At 41.6% G+C, this 18,430-nt stretch overlaps 1 protein-coding gene across 2 annotated transcripts in view; it reads left to right on the top strand.

Moving 5' to 3' along the window:
• LOC122880738 (protocadherin-1-like) overlaps positions 1-12,431 on the top strand; it is a 215,082-nt gene extending 202,651 nt beyond the window's left edge. The window contains exon 5 of one of the 2 annotated variants that reach the window (XM_044206153.1): positions 559-12,431. In XM_044206153.1, the coding sequence (XP_044062088.1) occupies positions 559-983 (425 nt within the window). In that variant the 3' untranslated portion in view covers positions 984-12,431. The remainder of the gene's footprint in view (positions 1-558) is intronic. The other variant, XM_044206155.1, reaches the window with a different exon arrangement.
• The last annotated feature ends 5,999 nt before the right edge of the window (positions 12,432-18,430 follow it).

Below are 18,430 nucleotides of genomic sequence, written 5' to 3'. Positions count from 1 at the left end.
TTAAACAAATTGCTTGTGAAGCATCAGTCTGTCCAATCTGGTCCAAGTTCAGTAATGATTTCCATATGTATGTATTCCATATGTTTTTTTGTTTTTAAAGCTCCAATTACCAATTATTATTATTGTTTATTTTTTTTATCCATCATTCAGTTAGTTAAACTTGCCAGCACCAAACTGCAGACAGTCACAGTTAGAGACCAGCTGGTGAACATAGTGGAGCATTTAGCAGCTAAAGAGCCAGATATTTTTCTCAATGCCAAACCAGAGCAAAAAGGACTTTAGATACTGGACTTACATTCATCGGGTGGACACAAACACAACTCCAAAGTGATGATCATGTTGCTTTGTGTCTGCTGGATGTTGAAGTAGACAGCTGACATGCTAACATGTTAGCCACAACAACTTTAGTAATATCTTAATATTGTGGGTTTGTTGTCTTGTTATAGAGTTCTCCTTCTGGGAGAGCTCTGTACCTCAGCTTCATCTCCATCTCTGGCCTTTGTATCCTCTGCTGTTGTGTCCTGGTTACTCATCCTTTCTTTGTCTTTCTCTTTGCAGACCTCAGGCCTCTTCCCGACGTGGCGATGACCGGTAACTGCACCCACGAGTGCACCGAGTTTGGCCACTCTGACTCCTGCTGGATGCCCGGCGAGCCTTCCCCCAACCGCAAGGTGTCCAAGAACGCCCCCAAGCTCTCCACCTTTGTGCCTTACCAGGAGATGGATGGGCAAGAGCAGCTGATGGCCAACGGCAGCCCCAAGCCCCTGACAACGGAGGAGCGTGGGACAGGCAGTGGTGGCGGCAGCAGTTCCAAAGTGGCCAACATGCGGTACATGACGCCCTACAGCAGTGCCTACCCTGGGGGCGGAGACTCGTCCGGTAAAGACTGTGGGCTGGAGGAGATCCCGCTGAGCCAGGCGGTGGAATACCACTCGGCCACCACTCCGACCGGCCAGACCTCCAAGAGGGAGATCTACCTGTGAGGGCGCAGCTCTCCACCTTAACACCCCCAACACCCTCCCTACGCTCCTCATCATCCCCCCGTTGCTGCTCACCACCACCTGTCCCGCCCCCTCACTGCCGCCCCCTGTGCCTATTACTCGCTGTGCCGCAGCACCGACTCCCCTTCTTCCTTTTTATAACTGCATCCACCGTACAAGGCTTTAGACCTGCGCCCACCTCACCCAATGCCACCGCCGCCACCCCCCTCTAGAAACCAATCAAATGTAAAATAATTAATTAAAATCAATTGAAGAAAACATGCGGCTCCTGCTGCTGCGGAAGGAATGTAAACTACACCACATCGTTGTGATAATTTAATGGGAAACTATTTAGCTACTCACGTATTTGAGTTGGATTTTTGTGTGTTGCTTTAGGCTATGTTGCTGTGTTGGAACAAAAAAGAAAAAACACCTTCGGGGGGAGAAGGGAAAGAACTTCTTGTAAATCCTACTTCAGTATACTGTGTAATGCTATCTATCCTGATTTTTTTTTGGATTTAGATTTGTTTGATTTTGGTTTTCTTTTTAATTTTTCTCTGTCAACTCCGGAGCCTCCGGGAAATACATTTTTGAGCCGAGTTGCATCAAATCAACTGGGCTTGTTTTTATCAGGAACAGCTTGTCGTCAACGTAAGACGTTCGCAGAAACGCAGCTGTTTTCCAATCTCCGGAGTTGTTGTTGAGTACGATTTCAGGTCTGTTCATTTTTTTGCCGTGAAGAGGTCTTTTTTCAGTGTACAGAGCTGTAAATACTTCAAACAGTGACAGAGGAAACTGCTGTGTAAGTGTGGATCCGTGGCTGACGTGCTGTCTGCAGATCTTCATGTAACGTCCGATTGATGGACTGAAAACCTTTGCATGTACAGAGAAACGATGCCACGGAATTCGCCATCACACTGCAGGAACCTGGACTCTTGAGCATCACCGACGGTGCCGAGTTAAAAACACAAGACATTTTTTTTTCTCTCTCCTCTACAACTTTACAACACAGTTGAATTTGGGTTCACGAGGAGACAAAATCATTAGAGGGGCGCCGATAGCAGTTCATTCAGAACCGAAAGAAATCTGAGTTCTAAATGCTTCAGTCAGTGGATCGGCCAAAGCTGAGTATCAAAGTACCAATTATATTATTAATGCTCTTGTCAGTAGTATACCATAAAATGAAAACTTAACATGAATGTGTCGGTTAAATGTATTCTCACAGAAAATTATTCAAAAATAGTCACATGAAAACACATCCATTATGGTTTTTCGTATGTAAGAATGAAATTTTCCATTTCCGATATTACAATTACTTAAAATTACAGCTGTGAACTTCAATGTGAAATTATGTTCTCACATTTCAAACAAAAGGTTCACATGTGGAAAGTCTAAAAGTCCCGCTAGATACCCCAGCAGTAAAAATGTGCTAGCTTAACCAATGTGAAAATAGTTTTAAATCATCTGTTTTAAATCATTGTAAACTGAATATCTCGACAAAACATTTGAAAACATCGCCCTGGGCTCTGCGAAATTGACGTGCATTTTCCCTATTTTTAGACATTTTAAAGACTAAACGATTAACTGATGAATCGGAAAAATAATTGACAGATAATACTTTGTTGCAACCCTAGTTTATTGCAAAAGTTGTCTTTGTTCCTTACAGGCAAGGTACAAGACAAAAATATAAAGTTTGTCCTGAATGTGGCGCTAGAGGAAAGTTTGAAAGCTCATTGAAATCAAAGGGGTTCATCCTCTGTGGAGCAGGAATGTGATCAGTAAATGTCATGGCAAGCTGATGCTTGGATTTTGATTTGAGTTAAAGCAGAAACATCAATATTTACCTGATGGTGGCGCTAGAAGAAAGATCAGTGGGTCACCAACTTTTTCTAACTTCATCCTCTGGGGAACATGAATATTCATGGTTAATTTCATCCAAATCTGCCCATTCGTTTTGGAGAAACTTCACCTCGTTGAGGATCAAATCAAGTCAAGTTTGGAAAATTCATCCTGATGTTGGTGCTGGACGAAACGTCAGGGAGGTCATCAGAGTCATTAGGTTTCATCCTCTGGGGAACATGAATGTCCACAGGCGGTTTGATATCAATCTGGCCAGTAGTCGTTGAGATATCTTGCTAAAGTGTCGGACGGACGGATCCACATCACAGTTCTTATTGGTGTTACAGAATGTAAGTCTCATACAACAGCTCATTCTTCTTCATTCTTAAAAAAACATAATATCAGTTAGGATTAATGAAAATATTCACACAAGAAAATATTTGAAAGCTTAATACACAAAAGACATGTTCAAAATGCCTGTTGTAGTGCAGCTGTATCTTTGCTAGTACTGACAGTCCTGCAAGCATCAGTGTACCTCTACACATCACAGCTGTGGTGGTTTAAGTGTGTTGTTTATGGTAACTGTGGTGAATGTTTCCCTGCTGTGTTTTTGGGCTTGAAGGAAGAACTCTCTGGCCAGCGTCGCCTCTCGTTAGTTCCCACCTCTTTACCTCCTCAGTGTGAGGCCGAGCTGTTTGGCATTTAGCAGAAGTATTTATTAAAGCTGTTAGCTCTGTGCAGCAGGGGAGGTGGGCGCCGCTTCCTGCAGTGCTGCAGTCGCACAGGAATGCAGGATTAATGACACCAGGCTTCAGTCCACCGACACCCACTCCACACAGCGCAGCAGAGAAACTCTAATTACAACCCGAGGCTCTGCACATTACCTGCGATAATTTGCGCCTGTAAAACCAAGCTGGTTTGGAAGTTCATTTATTCTGAGCCCAGTGTTAATGGCTGCTGAGGGTAATGTGAGATTTCACCTGTCCTGTAGTGATGCACACCAGCAGAGTGTGCTGCAAAAAAATCTCCCTAACAAGTCATTTAGTCTCTTACTGAGTCCTGAAGTCTTAAAACAAAGCGAGAAGTCAGCCCATGGAGAGAGATCATTTCACCTGTGTTACAAGTCAGTAAAAGAATGGATGACTGTATGTTTTACCTAAGTATCATATATCTTTTTCAACCTTCTTGTTCTGGACCCATTGTTGATACAAAACTTGGTAGAGAGCTTAACCTTAAATTAACTCATGTCCACTTGCAAAATGGGGATTACTAATTCATTGTCCCATTTACAAAATAGACTTCATAAAACAAGAAAGCGTTGTCAGAAAATACCGCCTTTTATCCAAAGCACGGTTGGTAAGCAGTGCAAACTCCCCCTCGACGTGCCAGCAACTAACCAAATCATAAAATCATCGTAAAGTCTGTCTTGAAGAGACCTGAACGAATTTCTGAGGATATTACCAACAGCGCACATACAAACAATACAATTGTAATCACTCAGAGCAAGAATGCGAATAGAATAAAATGTGACAAACATTTTTGATCCATTATGATTTTGTTGGAGACAGGACACCTCCAACCACAAACAATGTCAGTTATTACTCTTTGTATCGTTCATTTTTAAATCACAAATATCTAATATTTGTAAAAGTTTCTTGGGCCAGCGAAAGACACTAATGCACATGTGCAGTGGGAGACATGCAGTATGCTAAGTATGTACGTTAAAGGCGATTATCATTTTTAGTGTTGAAGAAATGTTTCCACTAGTCCAACAGGCTTCATCCACTCCAGGGTGGAACACTGGGAATAGAGATCCCGGGATTTTTCGGGGATTATTGGCAAAATCTTCTTTCTTTTCCCTTCAGAGCAGGGGGATAAAAGTCACCTCGTGTCCTGATCTTTTTTGATGATTTTGCTCTGATGATGGAAGCACATAAGCAGATTTGTTGCGGTCCGTTAGCTGTAAATAAAATCCACAAAAATTGAAGACAGGAGAATTGAATTTATATGACCATTTGAGCGTTTGTTTTTTGGAAAACAAAAACATCCATGTGAGAGAACTTTGAATGCAGACAGAATCCATTGTGTGCTGCTGTCCTGTACCTGAACCAAACTATCCACCATAGTTGCTTTGAATATTTCTTAATTCCATGGAGACAGGATGGGAGTCCCCAGGATCGGCCCTCTGCTTCATGGGGAACCACATGTGTTTGATCTGGAGTTAGTCTTTGCTATCTGTAGTATTTAGAAGTCAAGCTCACCGCTTCCAAGTGGAGAAATCAGCCTCATTTTGTCTCGTTTCAACTAATTTATCAATTTCTAGAAACTGCCTGAAACGAAGAGAGCTGCTGTGCGATTATCTCACCCCTGTTTGCAGAAAAGTCTCGACATGTCATTTGTTTTTTCCAGTGTGTGTGATGTGAACATCCACCCTCCAGAATCACAGAGGGAACATCAAAGCGCCGCCGCCGGGCCGCGACGCCTTCGAAGTCAAAACAGGCAGCAAAACGGGGCCATCGCCGGGGTCGCTGAGGGGCCGCACTGTTTCGTTTTATTAAGCAAACAGTCGCCTTCTCTGAGCGTATCGGACTGCTTCATTCCCCTGCTTTTGTTTAGTTTTTTTGATGTCGTTGCCACACATTTCAGCTCTGCCGCTTAATTGGTTTTTATTGTACATACATTTGTTTTTGATGTGTGGAAGCTCGATGTGTGGGGTGTGTGCGGATGTTAACGCGATTAAAAACACGATTCCTCCGGTCTCTGAAGGTGATTTGATTTATTGTCGACGTATCTGCCTGTTCAGAAACCACACACACACACACACACAAACACACACACAGTCACAGTATTCCCCTGCAGATAAATAAACCATCATTCAATCGACGTTCAACTCTCCCAGTGACAGAGATTTAGAGTTCACGGGCGCCGCCGTGGTCCCTCGCGCTCCCCGTCTTCCTCTGGTGATTTAACGCTGGCGCTCAGAGGTCTGATTGATTATTTACAGGCCCAACATGGAGGTCCACATCGACTCTCCTCCTTCCTTTTCCCCTTGCCACGCTTCACAGTTTCACCGTAAGCAAGTAATTTTTTTCTTTCCCATGATGCCCGGCTGCCACCCAGCCGGCCGGTGGACTCCCAGGTGGCCGGTGTGTTATGCTGTCTAAGGTAAAGATAGAGGAGAGAGGTCGGAGCCATGTAGCGTTAGTTTAACCTCGACTATTTGGCACCAATTAACCCCAGAAGAAGAAAAGCAACCTCTGGTGACCCCTGATGACCTTTGGTGACCTCTGGCGTTGCTGTTGGCTTTACCTCACAGCAAACATCAGACTGCTTGTGTGTGTGTGCCAACAATAATAAGAAAAATATCAGCAATGAAATACAGTACATGGCCAAAAGTATGTGGACAGTCACCCGTATGTGACGGCTGAACATGTGCTGCTCTAACAGCCTCCACTCTGCTGGTTTCAGCCTTTCCACCAGACGTTGAACCTGCTGCAGGGATCTGCTCCCATTCAGACACAGGAGCATCACTGAGGTCCAACACTGATGTTGGTGATCAGGTCTGGCTCCCAGTCGGTGTTCCAGTTCATCCCAAAGGTGGGGTTGAGGTCAGGACTCCATGCAGGCCAGTCACATTCTTCCAAACCAAACTGGGAAAACCATTTCCCAGTTTGGTTGTCATGTTGAAACAGGAAAGGGACAAACACAAGCTGTTGACACAAAGTTGGAAGAACACTGTCGAAAATATCATTGTTTGCTGCAGCATTAAGATTTCCCTTTATTGGAACGAATTGTACATTATATGGAAAGGGCTGACCACATACTTTTGGCCATGTCGTGTATTCATAAGTACAACAAATTGTGCTTTACATGTGAAAGTAGAGAAAATTAAAGGACACTGAAAATATGACAGATGAAAGTCAGTAATCCTCTCCTCTAAGTAATCAGATTACATCATTTTAAAGGAAAATTCCATTTTTCTTAACAAACAAGGTCTTATTGTTACCTAGACATAACTAAGCCTTGGTTAGCATGAACTGGTTCTTCTTAGAAAATGTACATCTTTTTGTAAGTAAGTCTACGCTTTGTGAACATACTTAGTATTGCATTTCCAACCATGTGCATGTATGTGTCTACACACACACAATATGTGTGTGTGTGTGTCTGTATGCATAGAGATGGTCCTAAGCTTTTTGGTCTTGAGGCTTACTGTCAGACTACAAACACTTCCTGCTCCCTGGAGGACCACCTGAACCCCCAATACACCCCCCAATCCCCACCAGCACCACCTAGCCATCAACCCCCAGGAGATCTGCTGTCACACAAACTGACAGCCTCTGTGTGTGTGTGTGTGTGTGTGTGTGTGTGTGTGTGTGTGTGTTCAGCAGGTGTCTCTGCATGCAGAGCTCCCACCTCCCGTCCCTCTGCTTTCACATTCACTTTCAACTCTGCTTCAGTGACAGAAAAAAATGTATTTCTTCGCCAAAGTATTGAAACTGTTTCACATAAATATTCCAGAGAGAAAACAGCTGACAAAAATAGAGATAGAAGAAATGAAACAGAAGTGTGATGATTCATCTTCTCGTGGAGCTTCGGTCAGCTGCTGCTCCTCCTCTCAATTAGTCGTCCAGTAGATTTCTAAGGCTCCGTGAAGCTCTTCATGTGTCTGATTTATTATCTTTCAAATATCAGAAGGGACAAGATATTGATTAGACATCAGCGATTTTGTCAGAGGAACGCGCACCTCTGATCCGTCTGCACATGAATCTAAAGTTCCCTTTATTTAAAAAACACAGCGCTGACGTGCATCACTCACTAATAAAATGCAGTTAGTTTACCCCTAAAATGAATAGCGTTTTCATTAATTAATTAAACACACACAGGTTTACAATTAAAATGCAGTCCTTCATTTAAAATGTTTCCCCCAGTTTTAAAATGTAGTATTTTGGCACTAAAACATGTTGGTTATTTTTAACATAAAATGCACTACTTTACTTCTAAAACACTTTATAGACTTACTGATTTCTGACCTGAATGCATAAAAGCTTGGGTTTGTTTTGAAAAACATATTGGTTTACTACTGACAGGCATTATTTATGTATGAAATTCACTGCTGTACTTTCAGAGAAATGTTTTGTATCCTAAAACACACAGACTGCGTCTCAAATTGTTTGTATTTGCTGTGATGTACGGTTCTTAAAGCTGCAGTCAATTATTTTCACATCAACAATGGATCACAGAGACTTCTCACCGACTCTGCGGCTCTATGGCGCTCTTTAGCCTCTTTTAGCTCCCAGTTTTGGTTTTGCAGCACACTTCCTGTCTGGTTCAGTCTCAGTGTTTCCAGCAGCAGCAGCAGTTTTCTAATAATCCCGCAGTACGCTAACTGCTCAGCAGCCAACAGCAGACAGACAGTCAGAGACCAGCTGGGGAGGAAAGAGGAACATCTAGCAGCTACAGAGCCAGATATTGTTCTCAGGTTTTCGTGGAGACCAAACCAGAACTAAAAGGAGAGTGAATACTGGACTTGATGTTCATCAGGTGACGCAAACATTACTCACGATGCTCTGAGTCTGCTGGATGTGGAAGTAGGCAGCCGTTTGATCACATGTTAAAAGTAATAACTTCATAAAGTAATAATATGTCAGAATTTGTGTTTACAGCTTGTTCTGCTGCCCCCAAGTGGCCAGAAATACAACTGAATGCAGCTTTAAGAGCAAATTATTTACGCCATTTTGTTTCTTCTCTGGTTTGTAAATCTCCTGAGAACCAATACTTTGAAAATACACTTCAAAAGTACAATTAACAATATTGTTTCAGTAACTCTGTCATGTACTTTTGGCACCGTTTTTTAGGTAAAGGTTAGCTTCAGTCACTGACTTAAATAATGCCCTGGTTGAGTCCATACAACATGTCTCTCCCACAGTCACAAAAACTTTGTTGTAGACTCAAAGTATTTCATAATCCAACATTAGTTAAACAGCCAAAAGCAAAGGTCTTTATTTATTTAGAGAGAGTACAAGTTGAGACGCAGCCTGTATTTCGTACTTTTAATACTTTGATTTCTTTTGCATAAACACTGATGCAGTTGTGAAACTCTTCTGGTCTCTTTATAAATCATGTTGTTGTAGCTGTGAGTTCAGCCGTACGGTGGAATCTGTTCCTAAATGACAGTAAAACATGAATGTTCTTGGTTCCTGAGTCTGTGCAGTTTAATCAAAGCTTCACTTACTGTTCAAATACACACCGGGAATTCTTTTTATTCAGTGTTTTCCCCTCGACTGTTCTCCTCAGTCTGACTCTGTCAGTGATATTATGAGTCTGTCAGAAACATTATGACTCAGTGAAATCATCTTTCCTCTCTTCTCTCTGTCCACTAATATTTAGTCTGGAACAAGTTTGTGCCTCTCATGTAATCATTGTTTTTATGTTTGGTACTTTTGCACTGATGGTGTTATTAAGTCGCAGATATAAAACGCAGCTTTCATCAAAATGAAATGTATAGCTGAACAATGGTCATTTAACTAAACTTGTTGGGTTTTTTTTAAGACATATCCACAATCCATAAAGACTTTCACCTGCTCCAAAGATTAAGGCTCATCTTCTTCCTTCTGGACGCGACTCAAAATCCCATTTTAAAGCCACTTTCAAACAGATGCAAGCGCTTCAGTCTCACAGATCCGTTTTCATCAGACTGCTGAAGGAGTGCTCTTGGCACTGGCGAAAAGTTCAGGATGGCAAATTGATTCCTTCACAAAATGTGTTATGTGCTTTGACACGATAAAATGTAATAAAAAAATCAAGAACTAAAGTTTTTTTTTATTCCATTTAAAATAATTCGACATATATATGTTATAAAACAGCTCAAACTCCATACACTGCACTTTGTTGCTATTTTCAAAAAAAAAACGTTTAAACTCTTTTGTTTGTTTAGACACAGCTTACAAATTTGTTGCTGAAAATGCTTTAACTTTCTACTCTGCAGCCATTTTATGATAAAGATTCTGCATTAAAAAAAAGGTAAAAATCCCTCAGCTGTTATAAAATGGTACCTGTTGAAAATTACTGGCGGGCAAATTAGTATTGCACTTCCATAAAGTTGCGGGACGTACAGGAGACAGAGGTCGGGATATCCTGAACTTTAGCCATTAGTATGGGACACGCGACATCATCAGGGTTATTTTCTCAGACTCCACGCAGCTTCTCCAGAGCCGCATGATACGACTATTTCCACAGCCTGAGTAGTATTCCCTGTGACTACTTAATTGACTCTGACAAGTAAAATCGGTAAGAAAACATGAAGCTCCACATGAAGCTCCACCAACCTTGTGATGGTGTGTCACCTTCTTCTTATACTTTGGAGGTTGTCAAGTTTCTGTGTCATTTTTGGGCTACAATTTCTACTTTGCAATCATGTTCCCAGTGGCTCAACGCCAAGAATCTTTACAGATGTAAACCTGCTAAGGCTCAAGGTTTTAGTTTGATTTTCATGAACGTAGTCGGTTATTTCTGTGACTTTCATTTAACTGAATCCGTGCAAAACTCTGAAGTGCGAAGTGATGGCATGAGAGCAGCAGACTTGTTCTTTATGAAATCATGTGAAAACGTTTGGAGTGGTTTGCTGTTTTTTGGTTGTGTATTATACTGAGGCTGGAGTCTCTGAAAACGAGGATTCAGCTGAGCATGAAACAAGCCAACTTTATAAATATTATACATTTTTGTTGTTGTCGCAGTTGTTTTATCAATGTTATGGAATCAACACTGCTATAGACATACTGTATGAATATAATGGTCGTTGCTGTTTTTTACCAGACGCGGCGGTGTATATGATGTTTTCTGAGCGGGCAGACTGGACTCTGTGTTTTCTATTTCTTTAATCCATTCTGCTCAAAATCAGTGATGTCAGCTGCGACAAGCAGCACATTTGTTTTCACCCTAAACCCCAAACAGGAAGTTTCAAAACTACAGAAGCTGAGAGTGGCAGTGAATGCTAACGGTCATTTTAGGGTTTAGGGTATCTCGTCATCATGACTTATCTCAATCACAAGATTATGGTTTGATTTCCCAGGATATGAGACAATTAGCCTTAAAATTAATGTGAGCACCACGTGAACGAAAATCTTAGCCTTATGAAAGGAGATGGACACGTACGCAATTCTGTTTATAATACATTAACACATTTCCGGGCGTGGACAGTCCATTTGAACGCTTGCAGACAGAAGAAATTTACATCATGCATCAAATTTACACAAAAAAAGAAAGAAAAAATAAGATAATTATGTCATAATCATGAGATAATGTTTGATATCTTTAGATAACGAAATTACGTCATCATCTCAGAATAATAATCTTAAATTTATTACAACCACAGCTGCATAATTTACTCATTGCAAAATGTGAGATAATAGTTTGAAATCTTAAAATGACAAGATATTTGTTATCTTGGTCCAATATTTGTTTTTTTAAATATGACCTCCACCAAAACAGAATGTTATGGCGCTCTGAAAGTCCCGAAAGATGATATTTTTCAAAAAACTAATAAATAAAAAAAGTCAGGGGCTCCATGAAATGTATCTTGAGAAAATAAGATAATTTGTAATCATTTGATAATTTTGAGATAATGGCATTAAATAAAATGGTTATATCAGTTGTAAAACAAAAATATAGGCACAACAGATATAATTTTAGCCTGTAAAAGTAAAATGTCATCACAAAAAAGCTTATTATTAGTGGAGATAATGACTAATTAAACAATGATCTTGGGATATGGTGTACAAGGGGAGGTTAGGACCCTGGTGCACTGAAAAGTTAGATGATTGATTTTGTGATTGTAAGAAAAAAGGTTTGTCATCTTGAGATAATTTCGCTGTGTACCGGCAGATAACAGGCCTAGGAAAAACCCGACCAGGTCGGCTAGGAGCTTCCGTACATCGAGGACGGAGTGGAAAAATATTCAGTTGTTTTTCTTTTTAACTGGAATAAGAAAACAGCAGGACAGAGCTGCCGAATCACTTTTGTCTTTACAGGAAGTCCATGTTTGTAGCCTAATTGTTGGTTGGTTATATTTATATAGGAACAATGCTAGTGATGCCTTGTTTTTTGTACAGTTTTATGTACATGGAAGTGTAGGTTTTTAAAAAAAAAAAGAAGATGAAAATATATATATATTCAAACAACGTGAAGGAAATCTGACCCTGAACCTGTAGGATTATATTGTCTGAAGTACCGTAGGCTCTATTAAACGTAGGAGTGATGAGTCAGGCTCAGAGCGGAGGACGACAACGTCTCTCCTCCAATCACCTACCGGCTTTACCGCTTTCCTTTCCGTTCTCTCATGTTCGTCCAGGCTGAGTCCGAAGACAAACTGTACATTTCTTGTTTCTTTGTTTCATTGTTTTTTGGGTTGTTTTTTTTTTTTTGGTCTTTTAATTTTCTTGGAGGAAGTTGGGTGAAGTTTGTTTGAGCCTCATCTGTTCTCTTTTGATCAGCATCTGCATGTTTGAATTTTAAAAAAGTGTGGTCTTTTATTTTTGCTGAGCAAATCAAAGAAATGATATCTTGTAATTACTCCTTCCTTATAGCTTTACAATAAAATACATTCAGTCAAAGGAAGATGATGGCTGTCACTCTGTCTTTGTTGGTCTTGCAGGTGTGAGTCAGAACGTAACCAGGTGGACAATTTTCAAGTTTTCAGGTTTCCGTCCATGTAGCTCACTTGTGTATGTCTTCAACTAACATTTTCACTGGTGTTTTATTAGCTCAGGCATCAAGTAAACAGGAATTAAGCTCTGGATATCTTTCAAGAATGACGTGGTGGTGATCTGCATAGTCGCTGTGTATGAGCAATCACAAATTTTGGGCTGCACATGGACGTCCGCCTGGACCCTTGTGGACGTTGGCAGATTCACGTGTCGCGAGAGCTGCTAGTCATGCAGAGTTTACAATCACACCAGCAGCCCTATGAGGCTGTACTTAAACACAACATCTGCATGCTAATATACTCAAAATGGCAATGTTAACATGTTAGTAGCTAATGCGTGTGTTCGCCATCTTAGTTTAGCATGTTAGCACAATAAAGTGCTACATGCCAGCTGTGTCCCGAGTTGCATCATTTGACTGCTGTAGAAAACACTCTCAGGGAACAGCAGCTGCGATGGGCCGATCCGGAGAGCTGATGTGATCAAAAGGAAGCTTTTCTGTTGATGCTGGGAAAATATGTTAGAGGCGTATCACCTGATGCATTCACCTGCAATGAATGATGGAGTAGTTGATGCACCTTCGCATTTGCTAATTAGCATTAAAAGCAAATTACAGCTGCAGCTGATGGGACTGTCGTTTTCAAATCGTTTTGCTGATTGTTGGTCATACATCAAAGTTTGGGACAAATTAAAGTTTTGGACCTGAAAGGAAAAGGAGGATCACTACAGTCAGTAGGACTCATCCTCTGGGACCATGAACGTCTGAACGAAATGTCGTGGCAATCCATCCAACTGACCTTGGAAACAACAGTTGACAAAAGATCTCACCTAAAGGTCCATTTAGTGTTTTTTAAACATGCTGTATCAAATGATTTTCATCAGCAGTTCAAAAATATAATTTGAGTCTCGACTTTTGGGCCAATGTGGGTAAGAGGTCCTTAATCTCTTCTGAAGATCATGCAATGTGTTTGAAAGCTCCAGAACAGCAGTTGAGTAGTAAATTCACCTCAAGGTCAGTTTAAAACTTTTATCGGGTCAAGACTTTTTGATCTTGAGGTCAATTCAGTAGCTGAACGTGATGAAGCAACTGAGCGACCGAAGCTGCCATGCATTTCCCTGCTCAGGTTTGTTAGTCTACTTATTTACTAGGCAGAACTTAAATTCGAAAACAACGCATTTTCATTGGGTGAAACTAATAAACTGAAAGGAGCGAGTTATTTTATTGGCCAAATTTGAAGACACTGAAGACACCATGTTGGTGTGACGTGCAACTTTAGACCGTAGACTGTAAGGAGCATCTCGGGTCATTAAAACCTCCAGAAAACAGGACATGACCCCTGTGACCTCTCTGGAGGAAAAGGCAGGTTTTTCAGTGGAGGATTTTCCAGCTGATTCATTCTGTGAACAGTTTTCATCGAGACAACCCCTCCCAACCTCCGCCCAAAATGTTTCCGGCTGCGGGCTCGGAGTGACTTACGGCCTTTTCAACGCCGCTCTCCTGATGTTCCTAAGGAGCCATAAAGGCCTCGCCTCTCCTTCTTCGCCGTTATTGGATTCCATTTCAGGAAAATGACTCGTGAATCCTCAAGTTGCAGTGTGCCGTGCCCTAAAGCGAGACACCACCCAATCACATTTCAATAAAAACAAACCCTGCATGCGGCTGCTGTGTATGAGGAATATCAAACGCACTCCGAGGAAGGCGCTTATGACACTGTGCTTATAGCGCTGTTGCATCGCATTACAGCAGTAAATTGAAATTCGGGGCGCAATGATTAAATTCATTGCCACACAATATTTCTGGGAACAACAAAAAGAAAATATTATCACAGCTTGTTTTGAAGAGGATGACACAGTTGCAGCAGGTTGCTTTTCTCTGCCTTCTTTTCCCCAAAGCTTTCATCACTTTACCCCATTTCTCGTCTTCTGTTTTTTTATTTAGGCTGTTTGTCTTCACATTCCTCCTCCTTTTCCCTTTTGTCACACTCCTTTCATCTTAACTCCTCCTTCCTTCAGTCCCCCATTCTTACCCTTATTTCTCCTTTCCTCCCTCCTCCTTTCCTCTGTTTGTTCTTATCCTTGCCTCCTCCGTCTCTTCATCTCTTTTCGTTCTGCCTCTTTCCTCCTTTCATCTTTTTTCCTCTACTGTCCTCTTTCTTTCATCTTAACTCCTCCTTCCTCCAGTCTTTGCTTCCTCCCTTGTTTCCTCCTTTTGCTTCCTCCTCCTCACCAGCACTTCTTCCCTTGCTCACCGCCTCCCTCTCTCTCTCTGTCTTTCAATCCTGCCTCATCTTCTTTTCCTCTTCGTCTCCGTCCTCCTTTCTTTCTTTCTTTCATCTGAATTCCTTTATCCCTCAGTCCTGTCTTTCTCCCTTTTCCTTCCTCTTCTCCAGAACACGTTCCTTGGTTGTCTCCTTCTATCTTGCCTTTCCCCCCCTTTCCTATCTTTCTCTTCTATCCCCCTTTCTTCTCCTTCCCTGTTCTCCTTTATTGTCTTTTCTTTTTCCCAATTTCCTCCTCTTCTCATTCTTTCTTTAATCTTAACTCCTCCTTCCTTCAGTCTCTCCTTCCTCCGTTAATTTCTCCTTTGTCTTCTTCTCCTTTCCTACACTTGTTCCACACCTCTTCCCTATCTTAATTTGTTCTTCCTTTCCTCCACTCTTTACTTCATCTTAACTCCTCCTTCCTCCAGTCTTTGCTTCCTCCCTTGTTTCCTCCTTTCCTTCCTCCTCTTCAACAGCCCTTGTTCTCTTGATTGCCTCCTCCCTTACGTCATCTCTCCTTCCTCTCTCTTCCCCTCCTATCATCCCCCTATTTTCTTTATTTCTTTCTTTCATTGCAACTCCTCTTTCCTTCAGTCCTTTCTCTTCCTCCCTTCCTTACCCCTCTTCACAGCATGTTTCTGTGTTCCTCCTTTCCTTTATTTCCTTGTCTTTCTTTCTTTTTCCCCCTTCAGTAATTTCTCTACTCTCTTGTTTCCTCCCTTCCTTCCTCTTTTTTACAAGCACTTGTCCATCCTGCCCTCTCCTCTCCTCTCCTCTCCTCTCCTCTCCTCTCCTCTGTCTTTATCCCTTCCACAGCATCCTCTTTCATCTCTCCTGCCATCTGCTCCTTGTCTTTCCTCCTCCTCTGTTTCTTTTTTGTTTCTTTCACCTACCTTTCTTTCTTTCTCACTCCCTCTTTATTTTCCTCCCTTCTTCACTGTCTCCTTCCTCCTTTTACTTCCAGTTTTCTTTCTCTTTCTCCTTTCTCCGACCTTCAGTCTCTCATTCCTTTATTTTCTCCCTTCCTTCCTTCCTTCCTCCTCTTTACCTGTACCTGTTCGGCTCCTCAGCTGCTCCCTTTCATTTCTCCTTCCATCTCCTCCCTCTTGTCTTCTCTCCTCCTCTCTCTGCGTGGTTATTGTGGAAGCAGGGATGTAAAGCAAACCTAAAACAGGAAGCAGATGATAATACAATAATGTAAGATGAAGCTGTATTGATTATTGGTGTTGAAATCAGGTCGCAGCAGCAGAGATAATAGGAGAAATTAGAGTCAAAGAACGGAGAAAAGGGAGGAAGTCAAATATGCAGAATCAGCTATTTCAAGGTGATGAGGGCACATTAAGGTGAATGTATGAATGATGAAATATGACTCAGTATAAGGAGAATGTGCAGTGGAACATTTGGTATTTGGGGAATGTCGGGGTCTCCAGGAGAATTTCAAATAAAGTTGTAGGACTAAAACAAAGTAAAAATTCCCTTCCATGGGAGTCAGACTTCCCAAACCCTCCAGAGCCGAGATTCCTGCAGAAAAGTGGCGCCGAAAGCCTCTTTCAGCCTGCTTCACACTGCAGTCTGAGATGTGGATGAAGAGGAGGAGGAGGAGGGGAGGGAAGAGGAGAGGAGAGGAGGAGGAGAGTGGTGTTATGTGGTCAGGAAGTAAAAATTTGGCAGAGAGAAAAAGCGGGGGGGGGGCAGAGAGAGTTTTGTGTAATTGGTATTAGGCAGACTGTCAGGCAGGCGGTGGGTGGGAGGTGATGTATGGATGGAGGAGACTTTAAAGAAGTGAACAGACACTGAGGAAGAGGAGGCAGGCTGAGCTCTGGTGCTGCTGCTTCCAACACAACAGTGTGTAATGATGTTAATGAGGAAGTCACAAAATCAACCCTGTCCCACCAAAAAATTGCATTAATATTCAACTAATTCATAGTAGCAGAGATGTTTTGTAGGAAACGCACTGCAGCCTGGATTAGTGAGGAAACTTTTTCTGTCAACATATTTCATTTGTTTTCCTACAATATCGGCTCCTGGCAACTTTAAATCGTTTTTACGGTTGTGTTTAGGCAACTCGCAGCAGTTGGTTAAGGTTAGGGAAAGATAGTGGTCTTGGTTCAATTTGGTTAAAGTCAAAGCTGATTTAAAAACGAGCTGAGATACCGAAGAGGTACCTCGTGTTTTAGTAGCCCAAACGTAACATGGGACTTGCCAAAGTCATTGCCAGTGAATGTAATCCAGACAGTGATTGGCTTCTAAAACTTATTTGGCAGTACAAATTGGTGATCTATGAAAGTCCTTTTCAGGAAACAGGGCAGCCAAAAATATACACCTGCAATGGTTTAGCTGCTTAATGTACTGACACTGCGGGAGCAGCATCAATTCATCTGAATGGAGCCGCCGTGACTCGCTTTGCAGGCCAAAGGAAATCTGCACAAATGTTTTGTGTTCCACTTTAATGAACTTTGACACAAATTCACGCCGTTGACCAACAGCAAACCGCCCTGACAGTGCTGACCTTTGAGGGAGCTACTGCTCCTCCAAGTTATATGACAAAATACGTTGTTTGTCCCTCCCCTCCTGAATGCCACATAGGAGCGTTTTCTAATCTCAGCAGGGTGACGTCATTTGTCCGTGCCTTGAAAAACTGTTACAAGTCACGATTTAAAATGAATCTGTTTATAATGTGACAACGCTATGCTTAAAGTTTGGTTAGGTTTAGGGAAAGATCGTGGCTTGCAGACTGAAAGACGTGCAGAATGCTGTCGACGGTGAGTACAATGTCAACAACTTACTGTATTTCTTGACAATTTTTTTCAATTGCATGAGTTTTGTCTTTAAAAATACTTTTTGCCTTTATTTGACAGTGCAGCTGAAGAGAGACAGGACATGTGGGAGTGCGAGAGGGGATGACATGCAGCAAAGGGCCGCAGTCTGGACTCGGCCTTGTTCGTGGGGCGCGCTCTACCAGGTGAGCCCCTTGTTCTTCTTTTATTGATCCTACTAAAGCTACACTGATGCAGTAGTTGTATATCTTTAATTTGTAGTCTGATGTAAATACAGGCTGCAGAAGAATGAACAGAAAGAATATTTGGTTTGGACAAAGGACACTTAGTGATGTTGTTCCACTAAAGGATTCAGCACACAGCAAACGGTTTAGTAGCAAATATATTGTTGCTTATTCTGATTGTAATCTGATTTAAAATCCATAAAACTGACAAAATCCATATTTTTAGAATCTTCCCCAGATTTTATTTGAATGAACAATCTCACTATAAAGATTGCTTATACAAGTAGATACAATTATCTTATATCTATTCTGAATATTACTTCTGCTTTTTTTCATTAAGCTGTGATGCTCTGTTTAACATTGATTTTGTTCATAAAGAAATTCAAAGAAAGTTGAAGTGGAGTCTAACTGAATAACTTTTGGTATTTCCTGCGCCAAGACTGTAATTTCTCCACTTCAGAGTGCATTGTTATGCTTGGAAACCATGCCTATATAGAATGATCGATTGTGTTTGGCCTTATCAGTTGTGTTTTTATTTTTATTTTATTCACCGAAAAACACCAGCATTTTAAAAAGAAGGGCTTCAGTTGATGTTTGACTGGATATTTGTTTTGCTTCCTGCTGTCAGAGGACACTGAGCTGCGTGGACGG

The sequence above is a fragment of the Siniperca chuatsi genome, linkage group LG8, assembly GCF_020085105.1.
Source record: "Siniperca chuatsi isolate FFG_IHB_CAS linkage group LG8, ASM2008510v1, whole genome shotgun sequence".
Classification (NCBI taxonomy): Eukaryota; Metazoa; Chordata; class Actinopteri; order Centrarchiformes; family Sinipercidae; genus Siniperca; species Siniperca chuatsi.
The sequence above is the reverse complement of the archived record's forward strand: the minus strand, read 5'-3'. Positions and strand labels throughout refer to the sequence as shown.